The 22,356-nt window shown below is 32.4% G+C and overlaps 1 protein-coding gene across 1 annotated transcript; it reads right to left on the minus strand.

Moving 5' to 3' along the window:
* Positions 1 to 15,500: 15,500 nt before the first annotated feature.
* LOC111985991 (uncharacterized) lies at positions 15,501 to 17,188 on the minus strand. Its single transcript, XM_024017629.2, has one exon. The coding sequence runs from the start codon at positions 16,553 to 16,555 to the stop codon at positions 15,608 to 15,610; it is 948 nt and encodes a 315-aa protein (XP_023873397.2). The 5' UTR covers positions 16,556 to 17,188; the 3' UTR covers positions 15,501 to 15,607.
* Between the last annotated feature and the right edge of the window lie 5,168 nt (positions 17,189 to 22,356).

A 22,356-nucleotide genomic window follows, 5' to 3' on the forward strand; every position in this document is an offset into this window, starting at 1 on the left:
TGAGCTAGAATTGGATTGACAGATTTGATACCTAATTGAACCTTTGAGAGTTTAAGCCTAAAGGCCCGCTGATTGCTTTCGTTTAGACTTTAGACAGCCCATTTTGGGTCAGATCCTTTCTTTGTCCATTCTAATATAGGATAACAATATCACGTGTCCCCACTCATAACGGTGGTGCTAAAATTACTAAAATACATCAACTACTAAAAAACATGCTATAATAATGGTGGTATATATAAAAAAAATTTGCATCATGTGAACAATAAAATGCTATTTTTAAGAGTTTACTAGAGCTTGGTCTCAAAGTGGTTATCTTGGGTTGGGCACTCGGTCTTAAAGTGACTGTCTTGAGTTTGACTAGGAGCTCCTTAGTTTAATTTCGGGCACCAGCACTTTGAAAAAACTCCTTAGGCCAACAATTTATCCTGTTATGGACTCACCCATCGCGAACAGTAATTAATCTTTGGTTGAAAGTTTTATGGTGGGGGAAAAAAAAAAGTTTACTAGAGCTCCTAAGGGGGAAAAACTATTGTTTATTTGGTTTTCTCATTAAAAAATTGTTTCTCTCTCTCTCTCTCTAGCCTTCTCTATATTCTACTTTCTCTCATTCTCTCTCTTATTTTTCTTTCACCCAACCCTCTTCTCCCTCCCTCTTGACTGAATTGGTGAAACCAATGAACCCAAAACTATGAAATCACAAACCTCTTCAATCCTCTATTTTTTTTTTATCCCTCTATCTTTTTGCTCTCTCTTCTCTTTGTTATCACTTGAAAATTGAGGCTCAAGGGATGGGATTTTGGCTTCCCTTTAGGTCAGACCAAAAATCCATCGATTTCTTTGGGTTTGGGTTTTACTGGGATGGCGGTGGCGATGATCGGTTGTGACAGTTTGTGGTGGGTTTTATATATATATATATATATATTATAAATTAGATTTGTAGTGGGCTATGGGTGTTTGTAGTATTGGGCGGTGGCTGGTTGCAATTTTGTGTCTGTTTGTGGTGGTTGTAGAGGTGGGTATGTGGTGGTTGTTGAGGTGAATTTGTGGTGGTGGGTGTGGTGGTTGGGTTTTTTTTTTTTTTTTTTTTTTTTTTTTTGGGACACTGAGTTAATGGTAATGAGTTGTGGTAGCTAGTTATGCTGAAGGTGGATTGTAAGTAATGGTCGTGGGTGATTCTTTTTGCACGCCTCATAGAAAAGAGAGAGAAGAGAGATAAAGAAACAAAGAACAAAGTAAAAATAAAAACTAATAATAAAGAAAAAAAAATATTTAAATGAAGTGCTAAAAAAAATAGAGGCATTGATGTTGGGTGTGTTGTAAAATACTAGTGTGTTAAAATAAATAAAGTGAGTTTTTGAGATGTTAAAAGTGAAAGATTTTAGCTCTACTATTGTGAATGCTTTTATAAATTTCCTCTAAAATTTTCATTTATAGTGGATAAATCTTTAATCTCTTAATAAATAGAGAAATATTACCAAACTACTACCATATATATTTTTATGCTTACGAATTGGCAAGTAACAATTTGAAACTTAGCTTTATAGTTTTTTATTTTTTTTATTTTTTTAATTACATCTAATATGATTTAAAATATATGGTGTACGTTAATGATAAAGAGTAAAGACTTGAACGATTGAGCTAGTTATAAATGCTTTATACCTTTTAGCCTATTATTTATCTCCCGCAAATGTGAAAAAAAAAAAAATTAGCATTTTTAATTATAAAGTTAGTTTACAATTTTACAAGATAAAGGGTCATCATAGGCTTTATTTTTCTAAAGACTTTTGTCGTTGCTTCACTTTTAAAATAAGCTTAAGGGAGTCTTCTCATAAAAAAAGAATAGAAAAAAAGAAAAAAGGCTTATGGGATTCTATCTTCTTAAGGATGAAACTCAGATGTAGTATATTAGGTTACTCAATTAAATTGAAACACAAGATTGCACTAACCAATAAAAGATAAACAATATTATATTTTCCATGGACATATTTATTGTACCTAAGTTTTATCTCAGATAATGATCATTAAGTCATTGCAAATTTATGATGCGGAATTCTCGTTTTCAAGTTAAGTTTCTAAAATAAGAAAACTCATTAATTTAAAAAAAGTTGACCATGCCAATACGTCCTCAATCTTATCAAAGGGTTTTCCTTTTTAAAATGGTATTTTTATACATTGTTTTTAAAATCCTCTTCTGAGTTTCTCTAAGTTTCAACTGATTGGGCAAAGATGTTACTCACGTGAACCAATAGTGATTTCAGTACAAATTAATTGTCAAACTAGATTTCTTGTACTCCTGAAACAGCTTAAAAAATTTTAGTAGAAAATTAAGGCATGCTAATATTGGGTGAGAACAATCTCGAACCATGAGTTTGAGCAAACCTCTTCAGCAAGAAATTCAGATTGTAGTCATGCACTTCAGTTATTTTTTCTTCTTCTAAAGTAGATATTCTTACCGACTTCCAACAGGCCGACTAATCTGTCCATTTTGGAAGTAAAATCTTTTGGTCTGCGTTATCATCAGGTTGGACATTGACATGCACGTTTAACAAATCAATATTACTGATTATTCCAAAGATTTGATTCATTTTCTAGCTGAGACTTTATCGAAGCTGACAAAGCCAGTCTTTGAATTCAGATTGCTTTATTCGGTCTGCATGTATGCTTGGTTGTAATTTGAAAATGAATCAAGTGTGACACCTATAGCTACATGCACTTCGGATTTACTGATATAATTGCTGTCATTTTCCGATGACACCCAGTCCGAATTTGTCAATGCTTTGGTTATTATGCTCTCTAAATTCAAAAGACATAAGAAATTTCCACAATTTATTTGTTTTTTCTTATAATTTTAATTGTCATGAGAGAAATTTCTACAACTAGAATAGTGGATATAGAATGCCTACGTAATTTATTGGTAGGAGATGACTCTTCCATTAATCCATGCCAAAGTTCCAACTTGGGCTCCATATAATGTGTATATATAAAATTATAAGTAGTTAGTTTTATTTTTTACCTATTGTGATAATGTGACGTACGTGACTTAATATAATATACTATATGTTGTTGATATGTTTATGTTATGCAACTCACTATAATTATATTAACATTAATAATATAAATTTGTTAAAAGAGAAAAAAAGTTACCAAAATGTCAAAAGTTTAAAATACTCAATTTTAGTGTTAAGCAACTCGTTCATAATATTTAGCGTAAAAATTGATATGACACAACTTCACTCACCTTTCTAGGTAAGACCACCTAATTATCACTATTGTTGAGTGTTTTTATGTGTAAGTACTAGTCCAGCCTAGTATCTAAATGCTAAGCTATATATTACATTATTTCAAGAAATCTTTTAAAAAAATATATGTAACTCTCTATTTAATTACTAATTCTAGACATGTTTTGGTATTTAATAAGAGATCTGGGTTCAATTTCTGCTGATGATGCCAGAATCGTCAGTTGGGTCACTCGTCAAATCCGAAGCATTAAACAATCTTGTAGGATCTGCAAAATAAAGGAGGGACTAATTGAAGAGACCACTAGGTTGTGCCCAGTGCGGGAGCCTTCGATACTTTAGTTAGCATCAACCCATATATTGTGTATATAGATAGTGTTTTGTAATAGTTTTTTAACGTACCTTAGCAAATGGACAGATTGTCCATTTTATAGGTGACTTAGGTAGTTGTTGGACATAAATGAGGGTGATTATTATTCTAATTGTAACGTTCTTTGTCTTAATGAGAGAGTTCAAGGCCTTTGATGGTCATTATTAAATGTGTTGGGCAGCAGTTACTCATCTATCTTTGATGGCCTACTAATGATGCAATGACTGTCCATTAAGATGGACGACCTTAACAGTTTTTATGGACTCATCAATTACCCTCATTCCCAAGTCTGATTTTGCTTTATGCTAGTTAGACTTTAAGAATATTCTTGACTTATTTAGATTCAGACTTTCTTATCTTCACCTATTTTCTTCTTCAAGAAGATAGTATTTTCGTGATGACTTCTTAGTATCTGTCTTTTGAAGGTCTTTTTGGACATTCAAGGGATCATAGCTTGATCTTGAAAGTGAGCTAATTTCCTTGGACGATCATTTTTTATCACTGCTGAAGAGTAAGCTAATTTCTTTGGACAACCATTTTTTATCACTGCTGAAGAGCGAAGTGATTTCTTTGGACGACCATTTTTGATCACTGCTAAACAGAAAGCTAATTTTTTTTGGATGACCATTTTTTATCACTGCTGAAGAGCGAGGTGATTTCTTTGGATGACCATTTTTGACCACTACTAAAGAGCAAGCTAATTTCTATGGACGACCATTTTTTATCACTGCTGAAGAGCGATGTGATTTCTTTGGACGACTATTTTTTTATCACTTTGATGCTTCTTCTTTCATTCATTTTCTAATCATCATGTTTGATATTCTTGATTTGTGTGTGACTTGAGTTTGCGTGAGAATCCTTGTCTACTTACACTCGTCTAAGGGTATTTAGTCACTTAGCCACCTATTTTTTGTGTGTGACTTACATCCATTTTTAAGGAATCTTGTCACTTAGGCTTCGTCAATCAATGATTTACATCCGTCTTGGCAGAATCTTATCACTTAGCCATTTTTTTGGTGACTTACATCCATTTAAGAAATCTTGTCACTTAGGTTTCTTCAGTGATTTACATCCATCTTGCCAGAATCTTATCACTTGGCTATTTTTTGGTGACTTACATTCATTTAAAGAATCTTGTCATTTAGGCTTTGTCAGTGATTTACCTCCATCCTAGCAAAATCTTATCACTTAGCTATTTTTTGGTAACTTACATCCATTTAAGGAATTTTGTCACTTGTTGCTGAAAAGATTCCTTGATGCTATGTCATTTTGGACCTTCTTGAGGCCATGTTGATATCTGCATTAAGTTGCACATGCACTTGCCAAGACTTGGTTAAACAAGAATTTTAGAACAATTTATATATAAATAATAAGTTACCAATAGCCTAGGTAGGTTTTTTTCTTACTTTGTTGTAATTCTAAAGCTTTACCTCTTTTGTAATTCATCTAGTAGTATATACATTTTTGCATGAAATCTTATTAAGTGTAAATTTTATAGACGAATATAAAAAAGACAGAAATAAATGTATTACCTTTGATGACTGTTTTATTTTGCCACACTCGTCGATTTTTCATTGCTAGGATATTCTTGACGAGCTTTTCTCTATTAAGATTTTTAAGCTTAACATGATACTTCATGTCTAAGGTCTAGATCTCTTTTGCTTCAATTTTTTAAAGACGTAAAAACTAGGCTACTTTGTTGCCCCCATTCAAACATGAACATTGCAATTCTCGTTTGTTAATGTCTAGAGGAATGGTCTATCATGGTTGGAACTTTTCTTTTGATTTTTTTATTTTTTTTTTGGGAGTGCTTTGATGACCATGGTCATTGCTGTTCGAAGTAGCAATTTCCTCTTCTCTCTTCTTTAATTGTACACTTAAGTCATTTCAATAGTGCTAGCTGCATTTTGTTAGGAATGACAATATACAAATATGCAATTGCATGCTATACAATTATGGATGTCATTTGACGAAGTGCATTCTAAAAGTATAATATGATTTGTGAAGACTGAAGCTATTGGTTACATGCTCCTTTAAAGTGTCAAAGTTAAAGTTGATATGTCCATTATTTTGGATACTCAAGTGTCCAATGTATATCAGAAATGATTTTAAGATAAAAAGAAGTGTTGGATGTTGTGATAGCATGTGCAATAAGTTGGTAAGATATGAACCAGAGAAACAATCATGAATATTTTTAAAAAATGGTGTAGCGAATCTTTTATTCTAGACCTCAAGTTTCTCTATTCTGACCTTACTAAATCATATAAGTAATTAACTTTCAAAATAACAAACTGTTGCAGATATTTAAAGGATAAAAAGGGTTTAATTGTTAAATAATGCAATTCATCAAGTTCTACTATACTATTATGGTAAAACCATAATGATATTTGATTCCACTTTTTAGTGCCTCAACATGGCATATTTTAAAAATAATTTGACTTCACCTTTCTTACAATCTCAGTAATTATAGAGCTAGACTAAAGGAAAGTATAGGATTTCCTTGTATTTTTTTTTTTTAGATTTTTTTTTATACTGTCTGCCTTAGATTCATTTCGCATTTAGTTGGTAACTTATGCAATGCCTTAAATTTAAGATATATACGTTACACACATCAAAATAAAGTTTTGGAGAGTAAGTTAACAAGAGAAAGAGTGAGTAAGGTTTAATTACCTGTTTGCCTTGGGACTTTTTCTAGAAATTGAATATCCAAGCCCACCTATGCAAGGATCTTAAAACATGCATACTTGGCTTGGAACCACTTTGTTCACATGGCAAGTGATTTAGATGTGTTTGCGCGGTACTTTGGGTACCCTTCTAAGCTGATTTCTTTTCAACGAGCTCTTCTTTGGTGGATTGATATTGGCTTCAAAGCTATTGGGGCTTGACTCCCCATTTGTGATGTCAAAGGAATTTTCATAACCTTTGGTTGTATTACCCTTTTCCACTTAAGAGTTTTTGATATTTTTCTTGGCAGGTTCTTCTTGACAATTTCTTAAGAATATAGGTACAATCAAGCTAGTCTAGTTATACTAGTGAATAGTTTAGTACTTTTACTATCCAAAGTGTTAGACTTGGAGCAACCTTATCAAGTAAGAAATTCACAAATAATATTAACCACAAATGTATAAAATTTGTTGGGGGCATAATATTGATTTTTATATAAATGTGGTGTAATATAGTTTATACCGAGCTCTGAAGTGTAGTGGCTTAGTAAAAGCATGATGCTTTAACATATAAGGACCACAAAAGATGGACAAAGTTTAGCTACAAAATTGGTTGTAGCCTTAGACTACAAACTCACTCAATATCTTTTTATTGGAGGTGAATTTTGACAAATCCACCATTGGATCGCACCTTATTCTTATATACTCCATGTTTGCAAAATTTCAAGAAAATTAAACATCAATAGCTATGTTATCACTAAATTTTTAAATTGCAAGTTTTTGTAATTTAAAATTATGCATAAAATATAAAATTATAGATTATATAGTAAATGATATCCGATTGACACAAAAATTGACATGTGCATTAAGAGTGTAAAGAACATATAATTCAACGGTTAGATTTTCAAAATATACAATAATATTTATTTTATTAAGTGAGTTTGTAGCTTAAGGCTACAATCGATTTTGTTGCTAAACTTTGTTCACTAAAGATTTCATGAAACCTTTTGGTGGGATTTATGTATGGAACAATTTAAATTCTCCATTCTCAAAGTGTAATTATACATGGAAAAGTTTAAATAGTAAACTTTCTTCATTCTATGGTGGAACATATGTAGATATAAAATTTTATAACTGAGCAACGATGATGGAATTTATTTCAGAAGAAAAGTACTGAAACTAAATATCTTTTATGCATATTGGCATAAATTCTAATGATTTTTTTAATTATGAAATTTTAAAAAATTGCATTCCTTAAATAACTAGATCCTTTGACTAAAAAATAATGCTATTAGCATATTTTTTAAACCATCTTATATCTTTTTTTGAGAGAAAAAACATCTTATATCTAATGATATTGACAACTCTGAAAGTAAAAACATATAATGTTTTATACATTTAATTGATTGCTCTAAGGAGCATTTATAAATTTAATTTCCATTAGGAAACTAACTATAGAAAGTAAAAACATATAGGAGTATTCACTAACTTTCTTCATCCAGAATTTCTTTAACTTCAAAAATCGAAACTGAATAACTTTCGGTTTAATGCCTAAAGTAGATTTTTATTTTTTTATTTTTTATAAATAACTTAGACAAGCAATAGGATTCATATCCACCTTTTTAGGGTCAGAACCATGACATACTACAATTCTATTAATATAATAAATTTCGGTTTCACTTTTCTCAAATGGTAAAATATGAGATTTCTTACCTTTGACAGGGGCCATGTAATAAAATTTGACTTCAATTTTCCTATCTTAGCAAGATGCATTAGGCAAGAAAAGTAGTGATATAAAAAGCCATAATGTGTGAACATCAATTAGGATATTATAACATTTATTTATACAGTAAAGGGACTCAAACGGTTTGTTCTGATTATATTAGGAAATGTAGTAGAACTCTTTTTGATGGTCATAATTAGAATATCAAGGCTATAATGCTTGACTTATATTTAGCTTTAATGAAGGGGATTTCAAAGAGTAAATGGTGATATTCCTTGACCGATCTGTTTTCATTCTCTTTTCCCTAACTACCAAATATAATATATCCAAATATAATATATTCCTTGAACGTGTATAAGCTGTAGCAATTAAGGTATTCATTACCCTTGGCTTTCACACCTCAAGACCCAAGAATTGGGTTTAGACTTTCTCTCCTTGTTTTAAACTTTATGTCATGTTAAAAATTAGGATTCTAAATTTAGGAAGACAATAAAATTTGAATTTTTCCTTTTTAATGCCTATATTTTAGACGCCATAATTTTAGGAAGGCAATTACGTTTTAATGAAATTTGACTTCACCTTTCATGCAAATTAAAACAATAGGGAAGAGTGAAACCAAGAAAGAAAAGCTCTTTGATGGTAATTTCATCATAGCTTTTGACTTGGGTGGCTGAAAATTACATGACCACCTACAATTATCTCTCTATTCTCAGCAAAAGAATATTTAACATAATAAACTCCTTTTTATGTTTATAAAGCATTAGAAGAGGTTATTGTGTTTATAGACTTTTAGGTCATTTAACAACATGTGATAAAACCATTTGACAGGGTGAGAAACGACTTGTCTTACCTCAAGACCCAAGAGTTGGGCCATGTCGTTGAGGCCTATCATGTTCTTCCAAAGTCCGTCTGTCTCATGTTCAATTTGAGCCTTACAGCGAGCCACCTTTGGGTGATTTGATGGAAATTTTGAGGTTTTGTTCTTTGAAGATGAAATTGCTAAATGGGTATGCTTTATTGGATCTTGAAATAAAGAAGGCTTAGCCTTTTGATCTCCTTTTCATTGCAAATCCAATTGTATGCTCTGTTTCTCTTGGATACGAGTTCTAGCATCATCGTCTATGAGTTTGAAGTGAGTGACCCTTTGTCATAGGAAGAGCTCAATGGCAAATCGATCCCCACAGACGGCGCCGAACTGATGATGCCAAAATCATCAATTGGGTTACTCGTCAAATCTGAAGCATTAGACAATCTTGCAGGACTTGTAAAATAAAGGAGGGACTGATCAAAGAGACCACTAGATTGTGCCCGGTGGGGGAGCCTCTGATAACGCCTTAAAATGTGTACTTGTTATATATTTATGTAGGCGTTATCTCCTTATTTCTATGCTTAATTTGTATAATTAAGCCATGATTTGCATTAGTCCCTATTATTTATCTTTACATAATTTCTTGAATAAGATGCTATTCATTGTGTGTAATTTTCTACTTTCAAGAAATCATGTGAGAAAGATGAGTTTACAGGAATTTATGAGAGAATGGAGGCCAAACTAAAATTAAAGTGGAGCTCAAGGACCATGATTAAATGTCTAAGGAGGTGCAGCTAGAGTGCTTGGATCGTCTACCATGATTGGAAGCTTCAAGTAAGGAAAGAAATCAAAGAGGCAGAATCTAAAAAGGAAAAATCTAATTTGAGCACTGATCAGTATTTTGGACGTATCTTTCTCCTCAAAAATCCAATTGACACAAGACCAAATGAGTTGGAACCGTGACTTAAATATCTACAACTTTTCAGTTTTGAGTTTTTCGAAATTCTCAATTTTTTTAGCCGAAATTAACTCACAAGTTACTACTGTAAACCTGGACGGAAATTAAAATGGTAAAAGTTTCATTTTCTTTGGACACTTAGACATTAGGGTTTTGAAGAGAGGCGGTGAGAACGAATTTTGGGCAGAGAAAACCTTGTATTCTCTTTTCTCTAATCGCAGCTTAAACTCTTTGCTAGGGCTAGAGGTTATGTTTCTTCTATACGGTATGAATATTCAATGTAATTCTTTTTAAGATTTTATCAGCGACATATTTGATTATTCAATTAGATTTCTTTTAATGTATTAGTTCTTCCATGTTTTCAATAAGTTCAATCATGTTTTTCTTATTGTTTAGATGAATTTCTAATAGTTTCAAATAGAAATCAGGTTTTAAAGTGAATGGGTTTTTCTGAAAACTTTTCTAACCGCATTATTAATCGAGGTTATCATGCGTTTTTGAATTGTCTCAGTTCAACCGAATCATAAGTTTTTAATTGTATAAGAACAATCAATTATGAAATATATATTTTCTTAGATCACAAAGAATCTCATATCAATATAGAGAAACACCTTGATGCCCTAGTATTTACATTATTGATTTAAGTCAGTTTTTATTATTGTTCTTGTTAACAATCACCTAGCAAAAATACTTTTCTTCTTCACCCAAATTGTTTTTTTAATTATATTGTCTTTGAATTTACCTTGCTCCTTGTGGTTCGACCTCGGTATTCCGAGAATTATATTGCTACGATCTCCTGCACTTGGGAGTGAGCAAGCAGCCTTCGATGCTTAAGTTAATACCAACTCATATATTATGTATATAGATAATGTTTTGTAGTAGTTTTTTGACGTACCTTAGCAATGGACATATTGTCCTTACTATAGGTGACTTAGGTAGCTATTGGACATAAATGATGGTGATTATTATCCTAATTGTAACGTTCTTTGTCTTGATGGAAGAGTTTAAGGCTTTTGATGGTCGTTATTGAATGTGTTGGGCAGCAGTAACTCATTTATCTTTGATGGTTTACTAATGATACAATGACCTTCCATTAAGATGGTCGACCTTAACGGTTTTTATGGACTCATCACCTACCTATACTAAAAATCAATTGGTTTTTTAGTCTGATAATATAGAGCTATCATCAGGAGCGGACGTCATAGGTTGAAACTCTCTAAAAAAAAAAATCACAGATATAATGAAAGTTCATATTCCATAGTTATAGATCATGACTTTCATTTTTTTTTGTTCTTGAAAAATAAATTAATAAATAAAATTTAGAATTATTTTAATCTTTTGATATTACTTCTTTTAAGGATTAGCCTTTTTTATGGTAATAAATAAAATCTAAATTATTTTAATCATTTGATATTACTGCTTTTAAGGATTAGCCTTTTTTATGGTAGTATTTATTGTATGTAATAATTCCTTGTTCATTAGAGCAAACACACATGCACCACATAAGCATGTGTAAGCAAGTATTCACACGTGTAAGTTGGTTCAAAGTTCAAACTATACATCGTGTAACTTATAACATTGCTACCAACTTAATTTTTTTTTTTTATTAGATGCATATTTTGACAGATCTACCTTTAAAATAAATTTTCTCATTATACCCTCTATTCACGCAAAATTTCAAGATAAAATTAGATTAATAACTATCTCTTCAATAAACTGATTTTAATTTTAATTTTTGTATTTTTAAAACTATAGACATAAATGAGTTGATGGATTGAATGGTAAATGACATTTTATTAAAAAAACACACACACACACACACACACACACACATGTTTATGTTTATGTTACATTTAATTGTATAAATAAAATGTTTCACCAGTTAATAACTTTTAATTTCATTAATATTTATAAATTTCGTGATTGGATTACAGACTCTTTGATGCTTAATATGTATACCAAAGTTCATGTTAATCCTATGCTACGTACTATTAAATACTTAAACTTTGTTGTGTGTGCGTATAACTTCAAAAATATGCAAACCTAAAATTATGATTATATTTTATACATAAAATATTTGTGGATATTTTTCATGCATGGAAGGTATGGGAGGAAAATTAAATCCAACAATGAGTTTGTCAAAATAATCATACAATAATAAAAAGAAAATTATTATTTGGTGTACCATTATTAGAGTACACCATGTGTAACTTTATCCTAACTTTATATAGATATGATGTAAAAGTGGTGATAATGCTTTAAGAAATGACTCAATTCATCCAATAAATTAAATACAAGAATTTATTTAATTACTTTTTTTAAAAGTAATTGTTTGCTTATGAGTTATAAAAACTGTAACGATATTAACCACAATACATCTACACCCTATCATATCAATTAATAAATATATATGTGTAGTACTTTGTTTGATGATCTATACATGTTGAGAAAGACAACTCGTAATTTGATTATTCTGAATGAATGTAGTCAATGTAATACACATCTACTATACTTGTCTTCTTGTTATTCTAACTTGTGAGAAGGGTTGATTCTCAAAAAAAAAAAGAAAAAAAACTTGTGAGAAGGGTTCAAAACTTTATAAAAGGAATAGTCCTACCTAGAAATTTCTTTCATATACATAGCTTACAATTAACCACAATACATCTACACCCTATTACACTCTTGCAGATTTATACTAAGCCCACCTGGTTTACAATTAATTAACCATAATGCTTCCTCACTCTATTTCAGCTGTGGTGCAGAATTTAGGATTAAAATCCATTGCTTAATGTTGTGGGCAATATGGCAACTTTATTTGCAATTAATCACTAACTTCCCATAGTTGATAAAGTTGCATCATCATCAATCATTATCATAATTTCTAATAATTAAGGTGTGTTTTCGTGTCCGAAACCAAAACAGGTCCAGACAAAAACATTGGCTTCAATTTTTCGTATACTCCAAAGACTTGCCTTAATTAAAAAAGCCAAAAAATCTGGGAAAAATTCAGGGATATGATATTCCTTTTCCTCCCAATTTCATAATTGACTTGGCCCCGCGTTTTGCTTTCTCCAACAAATGTGATAAGTGCAAAAAAAAATTAAAAAAAGAAAAAGAAAAAGAAAAAAGATAGATGTTATACTGGAAGCTGTAGATTCATATATTTGTAATCCAATTTGAAAGACTGCTATAAAGTGCTAATCTAATCTTCAACCTGTGATTGTAAAGAAGCAGAAGAAAACAACAAGATCTTATTTAAGGAGCTCCATGAGGACCATCAGTCACCCATAAATAAATTTGAAGATGTTTTTTAATGCGCTGACGCCCTAGCTCTTATTGGTAGTAGTAGTGATGTTTCTTTTATTTTGTTTGCCCATCCACCGCCTGTGGTAGATCGGCTTTGCACCTTAGATATAGAAGGGGCCTTTTGTAATAGACTGATTTAACTTTTATGCATATATCCTCCTTTACCAAAAAAAGAAGGAGATGTTTTTTAATGGAGTGGGCCAAACAAATTGACTCCTAATTGGGACCACCATTATGTCTGGTGACCCTGCTCTGTGGTGTCACATGGAACCAGGTTCATATCCCAATGCTTCTAATCTCGACATTTTGCCTAAAAACGATGCCATTGCCTTTCTTAATTCAAAATTTCAAATTCTATGTATACGTTGGAGGTGCATATTATATGGTCTATTTTAAGTGATGGATCTTTGGGGATTTTAACGGTGTAATTTTCTTCATGTAAATCAATAATTCACCAAAAAAAAAAACAAAAGGAGAAAAGGTCTTTGGGTCGGGTATTCAAAATTTGATTTCAAAAATTTTTTGAGCATAAAAGATATTTGAAGGTTGGGGCAACTTTCGGCTATGTCGCGTGATAACATTGACATTTCTTGTTATTTAGGTAAAAGCTCATAGACTCTTATTAACAAATCACGACCAGCACCATAGTCAATTTTGTCACTTTTTTGTTGAATTAGAGTTCGTTAAAAGGCGACAATTAAATGAACTCAAATCCTACTTTAACACTTTTAATGCAGCAATTCCTTTTACCAAGATAATTAATAAGTTCTTTAATTGACTATTTCAAACTTAGAACAATCTTTAAAATTTACTGCATTTTTTAGTTTGTATATTAAAACCGAGTAATGCTACCGCCACAAATAATTAATAACATTTTTACAAATTGTTAATGTGATCAATTTTTTATTAATTTTTATTTAAACTTATTATTAATATTACTTTTTTATTTATTAATAATTATTCACTACACTAACCGTCTGTAAAATATTTTGTAAAAAAATTTATATTTATAGTATTACTCGTTCAAAACCCACCCAAGGGGCAAGAGAGAGAAAGGTCCAAAAAGTTGACGTGTACATTATTCAACTGTAAAGTTTGCATTACCTGTAAAGCATTTTATGTTTACGCGTTTAAGAATGCAAAAATTAAACACTTTCGCAAGTTTGATAATGACCTATGCACATTATTTTGCTCATGTGGTATGACATTTCAGTCATTCACACAATAAATGCCATAGAACCATGTGAAAGCTTATTAAGAACATGATCATATTCACATTAATGTACAACGAATTGGAGGGGAGCACTTAATTGAGAAACCTTTTAAGGAAAGGAATGCACATCACAACTTGATTAGAGTGTCACATACTCATAATTGTATACTTGGATCACAAAGTGGACCACAGAAGAATAAAAAGTGGTTTAAGTAGTTTTTTATTGTTAGAATTTATTAAGATATTATTATAAATGTGTAACTCATAAAATATACTATTAGGATATTACTATAAATGTGTAAACCATAAATTTGAAGAACAGCATAGACTGCTATGATTTTAAGGATACCAACTAACCCTAATATATTCCCATATGGCTATATCTATGTACACCCATATTAATGGGTTCTTTTTGTAGCAAGTCCAAGATGCAATCGTTAATTTTTCATTATTATTTCACTTCCCCTCTTTACATCTTTTATTTATTATTATTATTATTATTATTTTGCATCATCATTGGGAAGTAGTAAAAACAAATAAATAAATATTCTATTAATTGAATGTTGTATGACACCATAAAAAAATGATTAATTGCAATAAAAAATTCAACCTTAACTAATGCAATTCAATGCTCGTTAACTAGACTCTTCTTTTTTCTTTTTTAAGAGTCTCATTTACAAGTATTTTGGTTCATTTGTTAAAGTTAAGTTTTTATTGTAATTGATTAGTTTTTTGGAATTCACACAACATTTACTTAAAAATGTATTTATTTATTTATTGAGACCCTTTAAATTCCTCCTTAACGGGTGCACAAATGTGCCCATAAGCAAAGACAGTCTGTTAAGAATTTTAGCAGTAGTCTTCCCTAAATTCTAACCCTGAGAGAGCAATGCCCTTTTGGCAACAAGAATTTGCAATAACATCCTCCACATACCAGTTACCACATGAATGAAATCATGTATAATAATTTTTCTTTAGGATGTATGATAATTTAAAAATGGTTTAAGCCATCTTGGGACAAATGAAGAATGGACAAAGACAGGTTACCCTACTAGCCAACTAACCAACATATCAAGTATCAACATCATGTTGCAAGCATTGTCAGTTTGCCTTTGAAGTTTGAATTCTCAAAGTACATGGCACAAAACTGTATCAGCAAATTAATCACCATGGCTATCTTTCCCAAACAAGCAGTGACATATCACAAATAAGAACCAACAAGCTTATAAAAATAACCACCTTTTAGATTAATACAACTACACAAGTGATCATCTTAGGAAAAATTAATTAACATATGAAAAGAATTAACAAAGACAAATTTCATGGAAATCTAATGCACCATGGGTGCCTTGTCAAATGGTCTGAATGTTGTAGGTGAAGAAGCCAGTGGAAGTACCTGAGAGGAGCTTGCAGGATATTGATATTGTGGTAGATTGTGATGAAGCTCTCTCTCTTTGTTGTTACCAGAAATTATTTTGGGAAAAGACCCATCTTTTTCTTCTGTTACCACTGTTGAACTAGGAGGAGCTTTAACCCCAGAATCTTGAACAGTCTCACAATTCTGAACTGCCTTTTTCTCTGCTTCTTCCTTCAATCTTCTATACAGTTTCTCCTCTGCATCCCTCAAAAACTTGAACCTTGGAGGTGGAGAAGATCTCAACCTGTTCAATTCTACCTCCGCTGATGATTCAAAGAGAGGGTTGAATCCATGGTGGTTATAGGAATCAAAAGGGTTCAAAGTTGGAGACTTTAGTCTTGGAGAAGCCAGAGGGGTAAGGAATGGGGTTTCAATAGCCACCACAAGATCACTCAAGCTCCTAGTTCTTGACCCTTTTCTGCTTCTGTCACCTCTAGATTTCCCATCATCAGACTCCAAATCCTCTCTGGTTTCCTCTTTGATTGTGAAGAGAAATCTTGGTGGGCCTGCAAGATTGTGCAGCCTCATGAGCTCTGATTCCACACCTTCTTCTTCATAGGTCATCAGAAGCACATCCTTGCTAGTGCCAAGCTCTAGGTCTGGTTCAAGACTATTATTGGCATCTGGGTCTCTCATACTTTCTTGTTGAGTATTGTTGGAGTGCAAAGAAGAGGGTCTCTTCCAGCAAATAAATTGAAATAGTTCCTTTGCATAATTGCTGTAATCATCTTCAATAATCTCTGTGCTGTTGATTCTCCTCTTCCTCCACCATAGCAAATAGTAAAGCTCCGCAACAAAAGCTAGTAGGAGGCACCCAAAGACCAGACCCAATCCAATTGCTAAACTACTGAAAGATCCCATCTTTGCCTAGTATTTCACATTCCCCAGAACAACTAATTTTGGACTCAAAATTGCTCAATCTCACAGTTTTTTGCTAAAAATAGAGACCACCAACTAAAGAAACAGTACAGATATTGGGAAAAAAAAAAGTTCGTGAATTTAGAAGTCAAATGCCCACTGCACAGACTTTGAAGAGAATTCACAAAGAACCTAAAACATCACATTGTTTTAAGAAAACTATTAAATAATATGCTAAACCCTGCTACAAGAATCACACAATTATTCATAAGTACCCTCCTTGTCAGAAAGCCAAGTAGTACCCTACCCTTTTACTGAAATTCACAGGCTAAGTTCATATATTGTTGCCTGAAGTACACGCTAGAAAATAAAACAAGGCACTGTGGAAATTGTAGGCAGAAGGAACCTTACCTTTTAAGCCCAATAAACCACTCAGAACCACAAAATTTGTGACCACCAACGAAAAATAAAACCTTTAGCTTATAAATTGATTTAAATATTGTCAAAACCCGAAAGCTTAAAGGAATACTAGTACTAATATGATTCGGATTACGGGGATGAATAGGAAAACCTTTTGTACTATATGGTAAAGTGTGTGGACTGGTTGGAGAGCAGCTCACATGGTTTTGCAAAAGCGTGTGTTCTATTTAATCATAACGCAAATTAAGTGGAAAAACAATAAGACAAAGGAAAAAAGTGAAAAAAAATTAAAAATAATAATGGGTATTGATTGCATCACCCATACGAGCATCCACGCAATCTAATCTGATTTGAGGACAGTGCCAAAGAACACACACATCACCCATAAACATCTAGCTGTGTTGGGAGTTTAAAATATTTTTGTTGTTGTTAATTTCTCTTTTCAAAAGTGAGAGGAGGAAAAAAGAAAGCAATAAAAAAAAAAAACAATAAAAAGAAAGTGGGGTTGGGAGAGTCAAATGAGCTAAACTTTATCTATGATATATAAAAGCAAAATTGGGATTGGACATGATCATCAAACGCATGGAAGGTGTTTTTCTTTTTTGACCCACAATGACTCATGTTACACACAACTGTATTTTCATAATATTCACTCTGTTCAAAACGTTATTACATAAAATAAAAAGTCATGCCCAATATGGAAGGTTTTTTTTTTTTTTTTTTTTAAAAAAAAAAAAAAAAAAACACTCAACGTATAAAAGAATAAACAAATAAATAGATACATTCTCAAACAACTTAAGTGCCAATAAACTTGTTTTCGGCATCTCATAAAATTATTTATATTTCTCACATAAATTCTAGTGCTAATGAAGGGATTTTACTGTAAATTGGAGTAAAGTTACAAACTTGGTTGTAGTCAATAGTTATTACTTCCATTAAAAAATTTGAAATTTTAACCGTTAGATTGCATGTTCTTTATGTTATTAAATGTATGTCAATTTTTTTGTTAATCGGATATTATTTATTAATCGATTCATAAACTTATTTTTTATTCATAATTTTAAACTGCAAAAACTTGATATTTAAACATTTGGTTGATGACATAGATCTTTAATCTTTTTGAAAATTTGCAAGTACGAAAGATATAAGAAGAAAATGTAATTCAATAATAAATTTTTCAAAATTTGTATCTAATAAAAAGATATTAAATGGAGTTATATTCATTGGTTATAACAAAATATGTTGTTAAACTTTGTACTTAAAACTTTGCCAAAATTCATTTAAAAAAAAAAGTAAATATTTCCTAAAATTTATTTGTTTTTTTCAATTTCAAATATAGCCGATTTTCAAATCATACCATGAGCGATATCTCTCAACTTTTCATTTCACATTCTTTTTAAATCATTATTTATCTCGTATTCAAAAGGGTGTTTGAAAACCACTAGGAGTTGTCCAAGTCGTAATTAAAATAGAACTTCCCTGCTCCAGGCCTGCGTTTCGATGGGTTTATTATACCGGGCCGCAAAAAACATAGATGTGAAATCATATACGCATGGCCCATTTGGCTCCCAAAGTAGGTGCAGTGGACCCATGTAATTGATGTTCATTGAACAAGTCCAATCGGAGCTGGTTATGATTTGCCCAATCATATCATTTCAATCCTACCAAATTTCCATTGATTATGCAATACGGCTTAGGTCTAAAGTCAAAATTGTATCCCCATTAGTACCTTCTTATTATAAACGCAATTGTACGGTAGCAATGGTGTATAATTTGAATGCATCTAGGTCGGTCTCTATGGAGGAATGGCTCCTACCTAGCTTGAGCAGTTTTCTTGGGTGGGCCACTTCAAAATGTTCCAATATGACCGTTGGGTAACTTTGAAAATAGCATAAACATTCCTGTTGGAAAAGTTCAAGAGCCACTTCTGATGAAAGCTGCTCTGCATTTTCAAAAGAGATTGCCTTTTGTGATTAGCCAATTAGTAATAAAAGGTTGTTGAAAAGATAATCACCACACGAGAGAGAGAGAGAGAGAGAGAGAGAGAGAGAGAGGCTTTAAGGGATGTTTGAAAGAAAAAGAAGTTAGGTCAAATTGTCCAGAATGGCAAAAAACTTGGTTTTGAACATTAATCCTGGTTAAGATAATCAAATTATATGAAAACATATATAAAATTTACCTTTGAGAACAGCATGGGCGGGCAAAAGATTGACACTTTATGAGCAATAATCAAGTATAAAAGCCAATTATGTGTTCACCTGAAAGGATGATAGGTAAAATTAAGTTATTTTATGAAACTTATCTTAGTTATCTAACCAGTGCAACTCTTGTAAAGCACTAATTTTTCTAAGTACAACAGTATACTTCTATTGAGCTTATTTTTTAAACCAAACTAAAAAAAAAAAAAAAAAACATAATTATATAATTGCCAACAAAAATTTAGTTCTTTTACAAACTTTATGTTCAGAAATTCAAGGATCTAGAAATTCATTTCAATGGATTTATTTGATCGAAAATCATTATTAATACAAATTACTTATTTATTAAGTAAGGTTGTAGTAAAATCAACATCTGATTTCTAAAAAGCACTAAGTAGATGTTCTAGGGATCATACGGCTAAAAAAAGTTGTTTTTTAATTGAAATATTGGGCTTTTGGGCTAAGGGCTATGGACAAAGTCATGCCAAGCATGTGTTAGCCCAAAGCCAGATAGAGGCTTAGGTCTCAACTTTATAGCATATCTTGCTTGCAAGTTTGTAAATTATAACTGTAAGGACTCAATTTGGATTGGACCCAGAAAAAGGATGGGTTTCCAGCCCAACAAGCTCAAACAATACATTTTTAGAGAGTGGGATGAAGAATTAGGCCCTAACAGATAGACAACTTTAAAAACAGAAATTCCAACCATTGGAGGTCGAGGCATCCAGGCTGCTCCTTAAGGTCGCTCCTCGGCACTCATCCGAGGAGCTTCCTCCCCTTCCCTTTTTCTTTTTTTTTCACCTCCTTTGCCCTGTTTTGTTTGGTTCTTCTTATATAGCCCCTTCTCTTTCTTCTCTTTCTTCCATCTGTTGATCATCCATGTGCTTNGCATAGAAACTACTAATTACCTCTTCAAAAGCTCTAACATGGACATAAGGATTTTCATTTTCTTGTCCCCTAAACTCAGGAAGTATTGCTAGTAAACCTTGTTTCAATTCTACATGTGGTGCATTAGGTGGAAACATGATGCATGAAGGAACAGAATTTTGTGTGGGATGCAACAATTCATACATAGTTCTTCTATTCTCCTCATGATTATTACGTGTTTCATCACCCATGATTGATGAAGAAGGTGAAGGCAAAGGTGTGTCAAAAAGATTACCAAAATAAGTTTCAAAAATTTCTAATCTGCCTCTCTCGTTTCTAACCCAAATGCTCATGCAACAATAAATGCTGATCAAATAAAATAAATTAAAAACAAACAGAAAAATAAAAACAAAATAAGGAAAAAAAAATGGAACGAAGTTACCAATAGAGGAATTTCCACTAGTTGTGCTTTGCTCCCAAAAATTGCCTCTGAACACGCAGCAGCTCCCCGGCAACGGCGCCAAAATTGCTTGCTCACTCCCAAGTGCAGGAGATCGTAGCAATATAATTCTCGGAGTACCGAGGTCGAACCACAAGGAGCAGGGTAAATCAAAGACAATATAATTAAACAGTAATTTGGGTGAAGAAGAAAAATACTTTTACTTAGTGATTGTTAACAAGAATAATAATAAAAACTAATTTAAATCAATAATGTAAATACTAGGGCATCGGGGTGTTTCCCTATATCGATATGAAATTCTTTGTGATCTAAGAAAATATATATTTCATAATTGATTGTTCTTATACAATTAAAAACTTATGATTCGGTTGAACTGAGACAATTCAAGAACGCATGATAACCTCGATTAATAATGCGGTTAGAAAAGTTTTCAGAAAAACCCATTTACTTTAAAACATGATTTCTATTTGAAACTATTAGAAATTCCTCTAAACAATAAGAAAAACATGATTGAACTTATTGAAAGCATGGAAGAACTAATACATCAAAAGAAATCTAATTGAACAATCAAATATGTCATTGATAAAATCCTAGAAAGAATCACATTGAATATTCATACCGTAGAGAAGAAACATAACCCCTAGCCCTAGCAAAGAGTTTAGGCTGCCATTAGAGAAAGAAAAATACAAGGTTTTCTTTGCCAAAATTCGTTCTCACCGCCTCCCCCTAAAACCCTAATGTCTAAGTGTCCAAAGAAAATAAAACTTTTCACTATTTAAATTTCCGTCCAGGTTTACAGCGGTAACTTGTGAGTTAATTTCGGCCTTCCAAAGTTGAGAATTTCGAAAAACTCAAAACTGGAAAGTTGTAGATATTTAAGTCATGGTTCCAACCCATCTGGCCTTGTGTCAATTGGATTTTTGAGGAGAGAGATACGCCCAAAATACTGATTAGTGCTCAAATCAGATTTTTCCTTTTCAGATTCTGCCTCTTTGATTTCTTTCCTTATTTGAAGCTTCCAATCATGTTAGATGATCCAAGCACTCCAGCTGCACCTCCTTAGACATTTAGGCATGGTCCTTTAGCTCCACTTTAATTCTAGTTTGACCTCCATTCTCTCACAGATTCCTGTAAACTCATCTTTCTCATATGATTTCCTGAAAGTAGAAAATTACACACAATGAATAGCATCTTATTTAAGAAATTATGTAAAGATAAATAATAGGGACTAATACAAATCATGGCTTAATTATACAAATTAAGCATAGTAATAAGGAGATAACGCCCACATAAATATATAACAAGTACACATTTTAAGACGTTATCAAGCCCAAGCCCCTTCTCCCAGGACTTAAGCCTTCACCTGCACAGACTAGGTCGTCCTCTGTCCCTCTAATTTCAGACTCTCAGCCTAAATCCTTCGACCTGAAAAGGAAGAGATCCTCTAAGGGTAAGGATTCCGTGGATGGGGGCAGATCCCATTCTTCTCCAGGGGAAGATGAAGCACGCCGACCTCCTAAACAACTGAGAATTGGTAGCCAGCACAAAGGAAAAGAGATCGTTCAACAGTCCGAGCCCCAGGCCTGGCTGCCTGCTGCCATGCTCCATGGAAAACCTTTGATGGATGACGCTAGAATCTAGGAATCCCGAGGAAGTGAGGGGGCCCGCGTAGCCGATGCACTGGAGAGATCCCTCCTTCTCCCCGTCGACATGGCTGAACTAGGGAGCATGAATGGGCCAGAAGTTGCCTACAACCTCAAGAGATACCTGGGCATGGTAAGACCTCTGATACTTGTTTATTTTGTTTGAATTTTAATGCCTAGCATCACCCCTCTCCTTTACAGCGTATTTGTTTCGGT

Source organism: Quercus suber, unplaced genomic scaffold (assembly GCF_002906115.3).
Source record: "Quercus suber isolate HL8 unplaced genomic scaffold, Cork oak 2.0 scaffold_379, whole genome shotgun sequence".
In the NCBI taxonomy this organism is placed as follows: domain Eukaryota; kingdom Viridiplantae; phylum Streptophyta; class Magnoliopsida; order Fagales; family Fagaceae; genus Quercus; species Quercus suber.

Bases quoted from the DNA above. Each gene is read 5' to 3' on its own strand.
- LOC111985991 (XM_024017629.2), bottom strand. From the start codon at position 16,555: ATGGGATCTTTCAGTAGTTTAGCAATTGGATTGGGTCTGGTCTTTGGG.